This window comes from Anser anser (assembly GCF_964211835.1).
Source record: "Anser anser genome assembly, chromosome: 1".
NCBI lineage: Eukaryota > Metazoa > Chordata > Aves > Anseriformes > Anatidae > Anser > Anser anser.
In genome coordinates, this window is record NC_139720.1 from 145,023,617 (window position 1) to 145,040,907 (window position 17,291).

At 42.2% G+C, this 17,291-nt stretch overlaps 1 protein-coding gene across 11 annotated transcripts in view; it reads right to left on the bottom strand.

The window, feature by feature from the left end:
* The window catches only part of ST6GAL2 (ST6 beta-galactoside alpha-2,6-sialyltransferase 2), a 179,394-nt gene that overhangs the window by 19,328 nt on the left and 142,775 nt on the right, over positions 1-17,291 (bottom strand). For 9 of the 11 annotated variants that reach the window (XM_083821530.1, XM_083821538.1, XM_083821535.1 and 6 more), the window contains one exon: positions 4,221-5,223. In XM_083821530.1, the coding sequence (XP_083677656.1) occupies positions 4,221-5,166 (946 nt within the window). In that variant the 5' untranslated portion in view covers positions 5,167-5,223. Of the gene's footprint in view, positions 1-4,220; positions 5,224-8,373; positions 12,114-12,150; positions 12,284-17,291 lie in introns of those variants that run through there. The other 2 variants (XM_083821536.1, XM_083821539.1) reach the window with 2 other exon arrangements.

The following is a 17,291-nucleotide window of genomic DNA, read 5'->3' on the forward strand; positions in this document are numbered from 1 at the left end:
AAATAAGGGGGGTCGTTTATATTATTTTTATTAGTCATACAGAATACTAAAATAAAACAAATGAATTAAACTAATGTAAAACTTGCACATTTTTCCTTATTTTTATATTCTATGAATGAAAAATGTTCTACTACAAGCAAACAAAAATCCTCTTGTATCTACCATTACCAACATCCACTAGGGAAAAAAAAAATCAATCATTTATAAATTCAGCTTTCAATACTTAAAAATGTCTCTTTATTGGATAAAAATAATATGGGAAGGTTTGTTCAATTGGTTGCTATCTCTATTTCAAAATTTACAAAGAATTATTACATGCAAAAGTATGTTAATTGCAAGGGTATCTAACTACACATTCAAATCAATAATGACACTCAACTATAAGCCTGAGTTTCACAGTATTGTATAATATTTGAAGAATCTCAGGCCACCCCAAACCTATTAACCAAACTAACTTATTCTCAAGGCCAGTACAGGTCTTAAAGAGTCTGTCTAGGAAGTTAATTCACAAAACTGCTCACACACAGAAACCTAAGGATCCCTCAGTAGCAAAGATCTAACAGAGCTGAACTGTCAAAGTTTCCCCACAAGCTGTTGACCTCAGAGTCATGCAGAACAGAAAACAGCTATAGGTCAAGTATGGGTCAAGCACAGATACTACATGCAGTCCTCTGCTGGATGAAAGATAATCATCCACCCAGTGCTTCCTTTCAGGGGGTATCAAAGCCCAAAAGTAGCGAGGGACAGGAAGAAATGATGCCTGTTGTCCAGAAACACACTATCCTTGTCAATATTCCCCTATACAGTTCACTTTTATCGCTTCTACAGATTGAAGCAGAAAACATGTTTCAGACCAAAATGGTCATGTAATCCCTTAATTGTTTATACATTTGTTTATCTCTAGTCACTTCATATGTGGTTGGGTGTAGCTCAAAAATGGAGTAGGCAGAGGTTTCCAAAGGTAACTAATATGCTTCTACGGAGTTCAGGCCTGATCCTATCCAACTCCCATCTTCTGTCCTTTCACACCTTTACTCCACACTTCTTGTATTCCAGACAAGAAAATACTGTGTGACATGACGACAGCAGTTCAATCTCTGACATACTTGCTTGCCTGAACATGTGTCTGAAATGAGAAATTTTGCCAAACGTCCACTAAGCCCAAATTCTCACGGGCTGATAACGAGTGGAGGCTTCTTCCATGTCCCTGCGCAGGAGCCACATATCTATCCCCAACACCTAACCTTCATCTGCCTAAGCAAAAGCATCTTGATTGTGTAGAAGCTAGAGGACATGAAGTCAATAGAAAGTGCAGGTACTCTACGCTTCTGGAGAAGGAAAAGAAAAACAGAGGTCCTTTACATCTGAAATTTGCTTATGAGTTTAAAATATAAGTTTGGACAACTATTTGAAAATCTTTTAAGTGTGAGTTGGGAATTGGATTGGGAATTGCACGGTTCACAACTTAGTTGAGAGACAGTGCACTGCATTTCCAAAAATTTTCACTCCAAAAAAAAAAGCTATTTTTATTAAAAAAAATAGGATGCAGCCACACAGTAACAATAACTGCTTTTAAGTTAACTAACTTTAATCTTAGTATCTTAGTGTTTGGAGATAAGCATTCCAAAGTTACAGAGAGTTTGAGGTTTGGTCACAGATCCCTGTTACTTCCTGATGATAACAAAACAACTAGGTCTCCCATTAAATAGCATAACCATGATGAGAGTATTTGCTGTATTGGCACAGACTTCCATACTTACTTTTATTAAAAAACAAGTGTGGGGCAGTGGCACCCACAATTGCACCAAAAGTACTCATTAAAATTTCTGCCTGCATTTCTAAAAGGAATACAGAAGAGGGCGCTAAAAGCATATGAAGAGAAAGGTCCTGTGCTGCTCCTTTCTCAAGCCTTTTTTTCTTTCAGGAGGATAAATAGTAAAAGCCTTTGCCCACAGCAACTTCATCAAGTAAGGCTGTACATCACATGGCCCAAACCCCAGAACTCATGCATAGGGTGTTTTTCCCCACTCCGTAATGACACAGACTTTGTGGACACTGAATAGCTTGGCAGGTTGGGCAAGCTGGCTCCAAAGAGCCAAGAGGAGCCATTCAAGGTGCCTCACAGCAGGCAGGCTGCTGGTGGTTTCAAACAACAGCTGTAATCCTGATGCCAGCTCTGTGAGGGGACTGTTTTCTCCTACAGCTATGCATGCACAGAATAAAAAAAATAAATAAAAGTGTATCTTACACAATCTGATCTTCCTCTTCCTGCTCAGATTCCTCTCACTTTTTCAGAGTACTAGAGGAGAGGTGGAAAGGCAAGGCCATAAGCTCAGCTGCACCACATAACACCTGGACTCCACATGGGAAGATAGCTCCTTCCCCATATGAATAACACTACAAATAGATGCTGGAGCTTCCATTTTCCATATAAAGATGACGACACTGGAATGACATCTGTAGTACGCTGGCACTTCCCCAGAGTAGCAACGGCCACTAAGACCCATCTAGCTGCTGTCAGTCAGCTGGGCCCCTGCAATTCTGGTCCCAATTGTCTGCTCAGCCAAAAGTACCTGCCCACGGCCTGCACAACACTTAGATAAAGTCTTTTGTGAGTCTTGCTGCCCCACATGCTTTCCTGTAAAATAGGTAGGAGGAGATCTGAAACTTCAGCACAGGCCTTACAAAGTAGCATCTCTTCCCTTTAGGTGGCATCAGAGGAAAAATTCCAATTAAATCTAAAAGCTATTTTGAAGTGAATGGCATAAGCTTTCTGTGCCCTGGGTCCTTCTGAGGGAATGGATACACACAGGAGTGTAAGGGCACCAAATCCCATCCTGGGCTGTACCTGAGCATGCACGTGTCATGATGCACACAGCCATATGTAAGTAAGTCACAATGTGTGGGGTTCCCCCAATTGTTCTCTGGGTTCGCCAGTACAGCACTAATCCATACTTGTGTAAACCGTATTTAATGGGGAATAACAATAATAAAGAATTTGTTTCAATCAAGAATTACACACTGGAGAAGGGAGGAGCTGTTAAGCTATTTTACCCCAGAGATTTCTAAATCAGTGGGGCTTCCTGTGAAACTGAGGGTTACCCTGGTTTGACTTTTGCTGCAGGCCAGCAGGGCACCTGGGTTGTGTTGGAGACCTATTAGAGCAGATTGATAATTATAGAGGCTCTAATATATCCCAGAGATTTAAAGGAAATCCATCTGTGTTAAAGAGATGATAGAGTGTGATGAAGCAGGTATTGGGATGTGAAGTCCTGGAAGATGGGAGGATTAACAAAAGGTACATCAGAAGGTTTTTATAGGGAGCTGAAGGCGATAATTCTTTGCTCAGGAAGCAAGCTTGAAATGTACATTTCGTCCTTCTTACAATACTGCACATGTACTACAAAACGAACCACTGAGATGTTAACATAACTACTAACACTCATTTTTGAGAAGAAAAAATAAAACTGACTTGGATTAGTTTTATGGCTCCACAATCCTCTTATGAACAGCTATCACAAAACTCTCAGCTTCGGGGAATTCTGTGTAACATTGACATCTCAGCACCATCTCACTGACTCAGTGCAGCAATGGAAAAACAATGGGAGGAGATACTCAAACTCATTTAAATTCACACTTGGAAAAGACATCAAGGGACTTAACCTTGGAGCATGAAGCTACTTACTCAAGGGTCTATATTCTATATGCCTGTGAACTCTAAACATGCAGAAGATTAAGATGATGCTCTACTGCTTCTTGGCACGGAGACAAAGTTTAGCCTGGGACAGTTAACGCTACAAGCAGTTTCTCTACAAGTCACCCCAAAATATGGACAGGTACAACAGAACTTTTTGGAATAAAACCTGAATATGCCTCTAATCTGCTGAAGAAATAAACATACTTTGCATAAAAATGCCAAATATGGCAGATCCATTGAAACAAGTGTCTTTTTTATACTACAAGCTGTAATATGCTAAGAAGGCATCATTGTTTTCTTCAAATCAAATTATGACTTCAGGCCAGATTTTCCTTTCAGTTATATTGCTCTGAAAGGGAACAGATTCACTGAAATCTGTAAATTCACACTCACATAACACTGGTGAGAGTGAATAACCAGACCCTTCAGAGACCTACACTTGAGAAGAATGAATCCTTTGAAAGACAAACAGGAATACGCACGTGTACATACATATGCACATGAATAGATACATTTCACCCACCTATTTCATCCCCTAGAGAGGAGTTCAGTATGGCACCAGCAGACATAACTACAGCACAACTCCCAAAGCCATGTGTATACAATTTGCCCAGTGGAATTTGGGGAACGTGCTTCTCCCATCCAAGAGTGGAGAAGGGAGCCTCCTTGCCATCTATTGTTCTCACATTCACCCTTTCTTTTAGCTCACAGAAAAGCTGGTCGCCTGTCAACTTAGAGTTTCGTTTCCCTTTGAACCGCACCCCATGCTTATTAGTGCTCAAATAATCTTTCATCGCCTTCTGCAGTCGAGGGTTTAGCATCTTGGAAGAGACATCCCCTTTCCAAAGCTTGTAAAGAAAGGATTTCGACATCGTGGAATACAGCCCATCCCAGTCATCAGATTCATCAAGCATCTTGCTTCTCCTGTGCTTTGCGCTCCTTCTCCTCATTCTTCTCTGATGGCCCCAGTTGTTCTGTAAAATATTTTCTTTTGGATTATCCTCATCGGCTGAGATGAATTTTGCTATCTCTTGAAGGTTGCTGTGTGACTGAGGCTGACCAGCAGCAAATAAATAATCATCATTCACTTGGTAGAAAGCACTTTTTGATTTTCTTCCTAATTGGGATGGAAAATACTCATCTTCACTTCTAAAGGCATCTTCCAAATCAGTCCATTTCTTAATACTTCCAGTCCCTGATTTAAATGTACCTAAAAGGTCTTCATTCAGAAGCACCTCATTCCCATCGATGGTTTCATAGAACGACGGATCGTGTATGGCTCCCATTATGACTCTCTGCTTCCCCTGAAGGGGCAGAAGCCTCTTAGTTTCAATGTAAGAAAAGGAACTGGGAACGGGCTCAGCAGTATTGCTATCTGTAAAATAGATGAAGATCACCAGAAAAAGCAGACCCCACGCAAAGATCCCAAACAGCATAAGTTGTTTCCATTGCTTCAAGTTCGGTTTCATGGCAGTGCCTTTACCAGCTCCTCTGTACCTTGAAGTATTGGTGAAGGAAAATGAAACCTGGAAAGAACATCAAATATTAATCAGGAATGGTTCTAAAAATAGATACAATTCAGAAATATCTTAAGAGGCTTTGATAGGAGCTGCAGAATTAATCTCTAAGCTGTAGCACGGCGCATTCAGAAGCAGAAACAAACTCTGGAGCCTGCAAACACTGTAGGAGTGACATGCTTTGGCTGTAACCACACAGTGACAGCTGCTAGCTACAAAAGAAGCTGGTGGCCAGTTTCTACAGTAACACTGGATCCTGCCTTCAGGGAGATCATGTGCCTGCCTGCTTCAGCTGTACAGAGCGTACAATTGCGAGAGCAAAAGCAAAACCCACGTCTGTCTGTATGCACAGTGGGGAGAATATTAGCTGCTTCTCTTTTGCCATGAAAAGTCCTTGCACGGTGAGACTGCGAGCAAGACAGCCAGTGCTCGAAGGCACCAAGCAGGGAGCACAAACTCATCTGGACAGTCCTCCTCTGCCCAAATCCCTGATGAGACAGTGCCCTATGGATATCAACAAGCGGCAATAGGGGAGAGCATCACTCTGGCAGGTCAGGGGGAGTCTTTCGTTTTCCTTAACTGGTATGAACTGGAACAGCCTCAGCAGCCAAATCATTTGCTGGGGAGCACAGCCCAGGATCAGGCCTGAATAAGAGGTCTGTTCAGATGCTCTGCTTGGGTGCTGCACATGCCCTGAGGTGACACAAAGGAGTTCTGCACATTAAGGCACGAGGAGTTTGTGTTTTCCAAAAAGGGTGACAACTGGCACAGCCAACTAAATACATTCCTTTAGGATAACGATGGATATTTACATAAGGAGGGAATGGGGGAGGAATGTTAGTCCTAGACTTGAAATCTGTGCTCTACTAATACCTGGGAATTTTGGACAGCTTGTGTATTAATGGAGGGAAGCACTGTCCAAAACAAAATGAAGCCTGACTGAAGGGGCTTTTTTCCAATTAAAATACACTAACACATTGCTGGGCCATCACGCACACCATGCCCTTACAAAAACTCATTTGTGTCATTAGTTGGTGTGGACTTTGGTAGAGAAGTCAGCTGAAGAAAGTACAGCCCTCCCTTAGCATAAGCCTTATCATTCACCTCACACCATACTAATCTTCAGCCTAAGTCAACACTGCAGTGTAACTAACTCCAGGTACTATTCAGTGACAGATCACTTACTTGATCTGGATTAAAAATAAGCCCCTTCTTCTGAAGATCTGTTCCTAACCCCATTTGCTTCAATGATCACTTAACGGTGCCACTTTAAAGCCCTTTGTGCCAGCCAGCTGTGGTCAGAAAAGAGGAAAAGGAGCAGAGGCAGGTTGTGATTTCACGAGCAGCCTGCGCCGCAGGAGCCTGCATCCCACCAAACCGCATCCGAACACCACACACAGCTTACACGCCTCTGATGACACACTGGCTAGTTACACCTGGTGGTCAGGAGGGACCAAAAACATAGTCACCAGACACTATTATTTGAGTACGTCAAAGGTGAGTGCCAAGCTCAGAACAAACCTGCAGCTGAGGCTATGTTTTAGCATCAAAAAGAAATTGGCAGTCCTGCTGGTGCAAGGCACTCTCTGCTGTGCTCCTTATCTCTGCCCCTGCCCTGTGCCTCTACCCGATCGTGTAACACTGCTGTCTACTGAGCTGGCGTATTACAAACCGGACCGTTTGTCCTGACACTCTGATACCACAACGGTAGGGATGTGGGGGAATGTGTGTTAAAGGTTGATATTTTTTTAATTTTTCGTTTTTAAACTGGGTCAGTCCCTTTATCCATTTCAGCCTGGTGACAAACACAGTTCCAGCACAGATGAAAAGATCACCTACCACAAGGCAGAGGTGAAGAACAAACCACAGATGCTATGAGCAAGGATACTTCAGACAAGCGTTTCTGCTGACCCCCCTTGAATGTGAGGCCACAGCATCACATTTCTAAACATGAGCTATTTTAATATTCTAAGCAAAGCCTAGAACAATAAATAAATAAATAAATAAATAAAGCTAACTTTAGGACTGAAGGCATTGTCCAGATAGAGTGAAGATTCAGTGTCACAACTGCGTGACCAACTTCATTTCTAATGCATCAAAAAAATAAAATTCATGAGTACAATAACCCTGTGCTCCTCACACGTTTGGCTTGGCTTACACAAACCACAAGGAAAGAAAAAGCTATTACTCCAAGTGACCCATTTCCCAGTTGCATTCTGCTGCTGCAAGATTGTTCCCTGCAGTACCCCTACGCTTCACCCCCCACTGCCAATTTTAAATCACTACAGGCTATGTCCTGTGGGAGTCTACTTTCAGTATATGACTGCTGTGCAACTTAGGTCTGCCCTTAAGTTATTGCAACCTGCCCACTCATCAGCGTTCAGATGTTTTGCATTTTTAAAAAGCAGCATTCTTCGCCTGTCTGAACTGCTTTCATCCCTTTGTATCATTTTCCCTGCTGTGTTTCCCCAGCACTTTTCAGCACGTGGCTTCCAAACCACTGTGTAAGTTAGTCTTTGCTCAGTCAGATGTTTCTCCTGCTGAATATACATTTCTTATAGCATCAGCAAAGGAAGCATCTTGCAGAATCTTTTTAAACAGACAAGCTTGCAGGAAGTAGAAGCTATAAAGGAAGAAGTCACTAGTATTTTCCACCAACTCAGGCAATAAGTCTAACCATAATTTAAACATAACCCATATAGAAATCTCATGTTTTTCTCCAGTTTTCTGGGTTTTGTTTTTATCTTATCACTAGAAATTTACAAGAAACAGAAAGGGTTTAGTCTTAATTCAGGTATAAAAATATAAAAGTTTCTAATTGTCTGTGATAATGTGTGCTTGGTGCAGCAGACTGCCTCAGCATGAAGAATTAGTCTGGGCTCCTAAATTTGACATTCAGGTTACAATCTGAAAAAAGGAATGAGTTGCATTATTAATTATTTTTAAACCAAGGCAAATGATTTTTCCCCCGAACACTTAAGAGAGTAATACAGAACATTTGTATCAGTTGGCATGCACATGTGAACAAGCACAGGATTACCTTTATCACGCAGCAAAAAATTATCTAAATAAAAGAAAATATCAGCATACACCAGTATATTTGCCAATGCTGCAAGTAAAAGGAGAGACACCAGCGAGAATAAATCAGAAAAACTTTACCCATTAACTACTGCAGGAGCTTATCTACAATCCCTTGTTGCAAGTGGGGCCTCAAAAAGGATACTCAAATCTCTTGAAGACCGGAGCTATGCAGGCAAATCTCTGTGCTGCTTTAATGTTTTTTTGCTCACAAGAAAAGCCTTGTCCTCCAGCAGTACAGCTGAGCTGGAAGCGAATTCAAGGTCATTACTGTATTAGTTGCAAGAGGACCCCTACAACCTCACAGGATCTTGACGGCTGTGAGTGGAAAGCTGCAGTAAGTCCAAAGAAATATCAGTTTATCTTATCTCCCTCCGCACAAAACACCAAGTCAGCTCCCCCCCAGCCTCTGCGGCTTCTCACACCTCGCCTGTCGCTGCCTTTGGCAATGTCTGGGAGGAGAGGGCAGCCCCTCCTCACCCTCACCCTCAGCCGGCAGCAGACCCCTCTGCTACTTCAGCAGGGGTCTCCCCCAGCACCACCTGGGGTGTGCGTTCATGAAGGCACTGCATCTCTCCTGCAAATAGAAATGCGTTAGTGTAGGAAACCAGAAATGACAATCGTAATGAGTGACACTGGCTGAATGAAGAAAAACAGGTGGTTTCGTGAATGCAATTACCAAAGTCCACTGGATCTTTCAGGAATAAACCTCCATCTCTCTCATCTGTGCTCATACAGCTTTCAAGCTGTCAAAGCAAATCTATACAGAAATTTTAAAATTATTGTTCATGTTGTTTCTTGTCTCCAACTTCAACACCCCTGCCTCAGTAATCCTCCCTGCTTACAATGAAAATGCTGATGTCAAAGTTCATCCTAAAGAAGACTGGAGGTGCAAGCCTACACTGGGGGAAAAACCCCAAGACTTAACCCAACCCAGTTTCCCATTCAGCAGAAGCAATAAAGCACGTTAAAAAGCATCTCTTGCCCCAGTAGCTAAAGACTTCATTACATATCTCCTTTCTGCTGGGCTCTTTCAATCATCAGCTGGTTTAAGCCCCAGCTGCAATATGGTTAGAGATGTGTCAGGCTGCTTGCATAGAAGCCATGGAAAGCATGAGGCAAGGCACAAATCAGCACAGTGGGTAGAGAGGAGACAGAGTTCTGTATTTGCTTAATATAAGTACTAACAGCAGCTACGGAAAATAAAGGCAAACCCCAAGGGTATCTTCGAAGTATCCCAGGAAATAAAGCTAACTCCCCACTGGAAACTAAAGGCCGATTTTCCAAAAGCAGCACCCACTTATGGGAAATTTCATTTCACCACACTAAGATGCAAGATACCAACGCGATCCCCCCTCCCTGTGTACAGCCTATTGTTTGGCAACAAGGAGCACTTCTAATTTTTCTGAAGTAGGCCTCCTGACTATTTCTTAAATGAGAAGAGATGGATGAGGGAGATTTTTTTTATTATTATTATTCCTTTGAAACATTCCTCCCTTTCAACACTGTCTATTGTTAAATTAATTTGTATAGACCCCAACGGCTCAGAGGTCAGAAGGGTTCAAGTTGATGTTCTAAGCTGTGCAGTGTTATGTTAAACAGGGTTTTTCTTGGCTGCAGCTTTGCAGTGAGAAGGTCACCCCGGGGTTATTTGGGGTAGCAAATGTTAGCTGTGGGCAACCATTCCCAGAGAGCTGAGAATCAGACTGGGGTTTATTTGATGGAAAGCTTAGGTAGCCTGCACAGATAGCAAATGCCCCTTTAGTCTGCCTCATCTCTTAGTCAGCTAATTCCAGGGTATTAAGAAACCTCTGGCATAGGGCAAGACAGCTGGAGGCTGTATTTCCAGGGTGGGGAAGCACACTCATCCCCTCATGTGGGAAGTGCCAAATTGGTTTTTAGCATTATCACATCATTTCTGTGGTGCAAGCTGTACAGTAGGCAGCAACAGACAGGCAAGCCTGTGGGGAGTGGTGACTGCCAAAAGATGTATATTAGTCACTTGATGGCCTGGGCACTTGTCTTATTGGCTGTGATGAGGCCTCCTAATTAATGAATCTCTTTTGGACAACTTCCTTGTTAGTCCCAATAAATCTGGCTACTTCCTTCAACATTATTTTCAGAGGAGTCAGGCTGCATTCTGTGTTACTTGTTTCAGAAGATGTTTTCTTAACTTGCTGCAAAGAAGAAACATCCAACTGATTCAAACATCCAAAGTAGGATATTTCTCTTCTCAGTATTGCTCAGTGTCTTTTTAATCTATATCTACTTACCTTCTACTTAGGGAAGGTTCCTTGGGAGTTACACAAATGATGGCATTGCTAACCTGAATCATTTTTTTAATGCAAGGCAAGCACCCCAAGTCAGGGCATTTGGAAAGCAGAATCTCAGGTTCTTGTTTGCTCCTGAGGATGGATGCAGGCAGGCAGCGTGCCTGCTTTCAGGTTCTCTGATAAAAGCTAGGATTTCAAGTTGGGAGGTGGGGGGGACTTTTTTTTTTTTTTTTTTTAAATAATGACCCATTTCTATTAGCCCAGGCTGTATGAAAATTACTAAATATAGCGAGACTTGCAGTAAAACCCACACGAGCTGGCAACCCAGCAGCTGGAGGAATGCTCAGTGGGGTTTCTGCCAAGGAACATGTCCTAGATTATTTTGTAGGAGCATGGGGGCTTAGAAGCATAAATCTCCAGGTTTTAGTGGGAGGTCACAGCTATCTTCTCTGCCTCTGATATCCACTCTCCGCGCTCCATCATCAAGTTCAAGCTGCCTGGCACTGAAGCCAGCTATCACTTTCCTACAGTCCACAGCACCGCCTGCACAGCTCAGAGACCACATACAGGTTACGTGAGTGTGGGTTGACAGGAGGGAAGTAAAAATAACCATACTAGCTCTTAGCCTCACATGCAGACTTTGCCACTGCCAATGGAAATGATCATCACAGCATCAAAGGACATGGAAAACCTGGCTCCGCAGTGACTGACTGCACCTCTCAGGTCAGCCTCCACCTATCCAACTTGCAGCACCTTTTCTCACTCTCCAATACACACAGATTCAACGCTCCAGACAGAATTTCCTCCCACGTTTCTGGTCAGGAAGGAAAACACCCCCTTTTTGTCTTTTACAGACTGGTTATGAGCTGACCACAGTCTCGGTATTATAACTACGGGTTTTTAGAGAAATGCACTACATTTCACTGTGCATGACGTTTGGAACAATTTTGGTGTGAATCACTTCCAGGCTCCTCAAACAAAACTACGAAACTGCAGAAGTTGTAGTGAAAATAAGCAATCCTCATAACATATCTTTCATCAGCTTCATCCGCCTTTCAGGGATCCCCTCACATATCCCTTTACCATGTATGCTCAGCCTTACCTACTTCTGAGCCCGATTTTTGCCATTTGCTCTTGTCAGACCTTTGCAGCGCCCTGGCCCTGTTCACAGCAAGATGCAAAATCTCAAAGCTGCTTCAAGTCGCACCAAATGTCAGCAGTGCCTGGCTCTACCACAGAACATGGGTGCAGAAACCACCACTGTGGCCATGGTCCCTAGCACGTCCTCACACACAGCTAACAGAGAAGCTGCTAAGCTATCTTCACACCACTTGCAGAAGTACCAGCTGGCTGGTTGGGGCAGTTTTCAGTCACACTTTGGCTGCCACAGCATCGCCTCTTCACCCAAGCACCAGGCAAAAAGCAAACAACCAATCACACACACACAAACTCCTATACACATTAGTATAAAACTGCTGCAACTATCCAAAGATACTCTAAGTCCTCTTCAAAGTGAAATTCATGGATAACCATAGAGGCTTCTTGCTTTGTACAAAGACCATCCTAGCTGGCTACACTCTTATACCTGAGTAGTTCCTCAGCTCAGGCAAAACCTCATGGATAAGCCCATAAAGCAGCCCACGTTTTTCCTTGGGCTACATTAACACATCTCTGCTCCCCCTCATAAACTGCAAGATGCTCCCAGAGCACCTGATCAGCACCAGGGTCCTGCGAAGCCAAATGCTGTACATTTGCAGGAGGGTGCATGCTGAAAAGGCAGGCTGGCTAGAGATAAGGGCCAGGTGTAGAAACAAGGCAATCAGATTGATGGCAACCACTTGTTTGCTCATCTTCCATTCATTCATATGCACTTTATTAAGGCATTTATTTTTATTGCTGAGAAGAGGTCAACGAGAAGGAAGTGAGCACACAGAAGAAAGGGAGGAAGAAGAGGGGAGAGGCTCGGGCAGGCAGGAAGGAAGCCAGCCAGCCAGCCCAGCTGCAGAGCAGCACAGAGGGCAGGAAGGCAGGGGCACCTCAGCACTGAGGGGTGAGAACTGGAAGCAAAAACTTCCTCCCACCGCAACGATCAAACCTTCCGGGGAAGCAGCAGGTGAGCCCTGCTCCTGCTGAAGGCAGGCTCTGGCCCAGAACACCCTACTCTCTTCCTACCAAGCAACTCACGGGAAAGAAGCCAGCATGCTCCCACAACAGATGGGAGACCCAGGTGAGTAGAAGGACTTGATGGGTCTTCCCCGCCTTCCCTTTGGCTACTCTTCCCCGGGAACACACTCTGCTTCGCACCATCTCAGTGCTTGGGCACCCACTGCGCTCCTCAGATGGAGCTTGGCCCTTGCTCCCTTTACCCCCACGCACCAGGGCACCCTTCAGACTGAGCTTTGTGATGGGTTAGTATCCAAAACAGCTGCACAAGTTTTCCCCTCTTCCACAGTCACTTCACACCCTATACAGAGATGCTCCAAACTACAGATGCAGCTGGTGCCTGAAGACCCCGAGCAGAAGCAGGAGTTACTGCCTGGCTTTTTGTGGGACTGATCCTCCCCTGCCCAAAGAATAAGGTTTTAATCCCTTTCCTCTTGCAAAACCGCAGTTCGGGAGCAGCCCATGCCTATATACTGATGTCATGTGTAACCAAACATGATGGCAGGAATTTCTTAAGGCCTGAAACACAACAGAGACGCAGAGAAATGGATAGCCTACTCGGTGTCTAATAAAACGTAAGAAAAAAATCCAGCCAGCACATACAACTGTATTTGGTTCCCCTCCCCCCCCCCCCCCCTATTTTTAAGGGACAGCTTCTGATACTGTACTTGCAAAAACATATAATTCAAAAAAGGAAGGAAGTGCTTTGAGGGTGTTTTATTTAAAGCTTGACAGGATAAACGAATCACAGTCTCATTAAATCACACATCTCAGACTGCACACAAGACTAAACCACGAGAAATAGGACGTTACAAATCCTCATGCAGTTCTACACTTCGAGTACAACAGCTCATTTTATTTCTGCTCTTGGCAAGGTTAAAATAAAAGGCTTCTTTTCTTTGCTCCATAAATGTTTTTAGATGCTATATTGCTTGAACTTAACACAGTAGTAATTGCACTGAAAAAGGCCAATCTGAATTGCTTCCTGAAAGAAGGAAACATTTATACTAACATGCATGTGAACAGAGAGCACAGTTACAAAAGGTCTATGTCAATAGTGTCACAAAACCTTGACCAAACTCATAAACTCTAAGCAGAAATGGTTTGAGAACTTCAGTTTTCCACTTCTATGTAGTAATATTTCTGATATACTGAATATCCATATCTCAATATAGCAGTAAGTTTTACATCTATAGAGTATGTTTCTATTGTATGTTCCAATAACGCAAGTCCTATAGGCACTGTGTTTTGCTTCATTTTTTATTACTTTTTTTTATTAGACTCTAGTTTGTCTTTTTACATTTGTTCCAGAAAGCAAGCACCCCCTTGTTTTAAAACTCTAAAAAAAGAAAAACGGTAAATAATTTGTTCCAAATTTCTCAGTTCTATCTCAGTGCCAACTCCTATTTATGTTAGCAACATAATTGTAAGAGAGCATTTAGAAAATTACCATTGTTAACATTTCGTTTCTACATACACACACACGTACAAACAACATGTCCTCTACAGGCTTATTTTCATTCAAGCTTCTAGCCTAGAGCAAAGTTTCACCCTAGAAGAAGGTCTGCCAAACTGAAGTATGAAGTCAGTTGAGCCCTTGTTACATTACGAATACAATCCAAAATCAAAGTTTCCTGGACTGCAACACTTCCTCCGCTCCCCCCCCCCCTCTTTTTCTTTCTTTCTAAATATATTTTAATACTTAACATGACTATGCTGATGATAAGCCAACCTACACTAGTCAGGATGTTTGGTTTGGCTTCGTAAAACAAAATAAAGTGGTATTTGTATTGAAGGGTGTTTTTTTTTTTTTTTCTCCTCCTCCTCTATTCTGGCACTGTTTTATGCATGGCTCAGGGCAATATTAGTTTAAACTACGGCAAGATCAACAGAAATCTTTTCTGTGGGAGATAGAGCTGTTTGTAACCTGATCCTAACCACTGGAAATTGAATTCTACCTGACTGGAAACTTTGCAGAGAAATAGGATCTCGGAGGATACCATCATGAAACCATAAGCCAACCAAAGAGTTGGCTGGTCTGCAAGACAGTTGCATTAGCTAGTTTTGCTATGAAAGTTGACATAACAGAATAGTATTCTAAACTCATCCTCACTGGATACAACTGTGGAATTACCATTTGATGCTAGTTTTTATTGTCATAAGAAACAATGCAATCTAAAACATTGCATTGTTAGATCTACAGGCTACTACAGATGAATCTGAGAAATATAAAAGGTAGAGAAATAGAATACTTATTTCCTACTGAGACAGTTGGCAGAGGTATTTGACATGCCTTTACATACACAGGGAAAAGTCTCCATATAAATATTGTCTTTAAAGTCTGAAGCTAAGCAGTATACATGTAAAATATTCCTTTCCTGCAACTCTTCAACAGGTGGAATTCACAAAATTTTCATAGAAATATTTGCTAGGATTTCAAATGCTTGCTACATTGCCTTTGGTTTTCAGCCAACAGGCAGTCCTTTGAAATACTGCTGATTTCATTAAAGAGACCTCCTTTTGAAATTGCCTTTAAGTGGCCAAGATATGCAAAAATGCTGCCTATCTTTTGCATGCTCTGCTTAGAAGAACGTAATTCTCTCAGAGAAAAGAGGGAGGGAAGGAAAGGGAAGGGGTCACTGTCCCAGCAGGGAGGAGGATGCCCCACAAAGAGAAGCAGCTCCCTCAAGCCATGGATGACATGCAACCTTCTTCCATCCTCTCAGGAAGATGCCAGGAGCATCTAAGTCTTTTTCCCTCTTCTTTCCATTATGACATGTTGTCAGCTATGTACCCACAGGCTCCCTCCTGGCTGTTGCAAGGAATAGCTGGGGGAGTGCTAGTTCTTACCTTTCTTCAGGTTTGTGGCCTTCCCAGAAAACATAAGTTTTCCCTCTCCAGGGCACCATCTGCCACTTTGGAAGGTCATCAGCAACACTGACACCAACCATTTGCAGAATCAAGAAAAAAGTTGGTAAGGATGGAGACTAATTTCCTCGTGTTTTTGCCCCTTGCCTAGCATAGTAGAGCCCCAATCCACGTCTGCAGCTTTTAAGTGCTAAATGCACAGAGCAAGTAATAAAGTGAAGCCAGTTCACTGCCCTAAATCAATCAGGAAAAGGTTTTCTCTGCCAGCACAAAGAGAATGTTCTGAGAAAGAAATCTTTGTTTTAACATAGATGGACTCCTTAGCAACACCCAATCCTATCAAACCTATTTTGCTGATGGTTTTCAGTCCTGCCTCAGTTCTGCTCAGAGACAAAAATGAATAAACTAGGATTTAGCCTGAATTAAGAGCTCATGCTCAATATTTTTACCATTTTGATAATTATATTTGCATCTATATTTCAAGTCAATAATGTTGATGGTGATGTTTTATAGTTAAAAATAGTAGAGCAGGTATGGGTGTGCTGTCCGACACGACGGCAAGCAGAGCAAAATTTTCTCACTTTTTTTTTTTAATTATTGGAGAAAAACACATTGAAGTTCATGCTAAGTGTGAGTATAAAAACACAAAGGTTTACTGGCAGCAAGCATAAATGACATCAAGCAGTGATGAAACTCTTGCTCTGGTCATTATCTGTCTACAATCTACTTCAAATTTCTCAGATTTTTTCAGTAATCTGCACAAAAACATTCTCCTGTGTCTGATCTGCTGTGCTTTAGGAAATGTGGCAAAAGAGTAAGATTTGTGTGATTCTGTAGTTGGACATGACGTATTTCAGCAAAGTGCTGGTAATCCACACTCACTAGTAGGAAATCTGTTATTACTAGTAGATCTACCAACTACTACAACTACTTTGGTTAACTGAATTAGAAAACTACACCAATTCAATAGAACACAATATAGGTACAGTATAGTATATTTCCTGAATTTGTATTAACTTGTACTTCATTTTAATTATCTTTGCCTTGTATAATTTCACAGTATTTCCAGTAACTACAGCGAATTGTATGAAACAAAAATCCATAAAACCTCAAATATGGAACCTGGTATCACCTCAGCTATACCGTGTGGGATTGTGAGAGACATCAGGTTATGAGACTCTCTGTTCCCCACGAAGGCATGGTGCAGCCCTGTATGTTCACATAACCCTATCCCTACGCTGCTACAAAGCCACAGTATAATCCTGTAGCATCTTACAGTTCTGAAGTGAAATTTACATAGAGGACTATAAAGATTTAAAGACCAATTAAGAACAAGAACTGTTTAGTAGACTAGTCTACTTACAAGCAACATTTATTCAAAAACAGCTTGTACCTCGCATTCTGCTTTCCCACTTTGAGAGCCCATTTGTGAGCAGTAACAGCAGTCCCACAAGTTGGTTTTTTTGTCTGCTACATACAAAAATGAGCACCATTGGACTTTTCTTAAACAAGCAGATAGACAGTATGTTGTATTCCAGAAGAAAAAAAAGTAATAATAATACTTAAAGTTAGTTGGCAAGAATGGAGTAACCGGAGCTTCAGACCTAATGTCCATGGGCATAACTTTACTGACTGCTTTTGCACATAAATACTAACACCACAGGTTCATATTACAAATCAGTTAGCTGGATACAA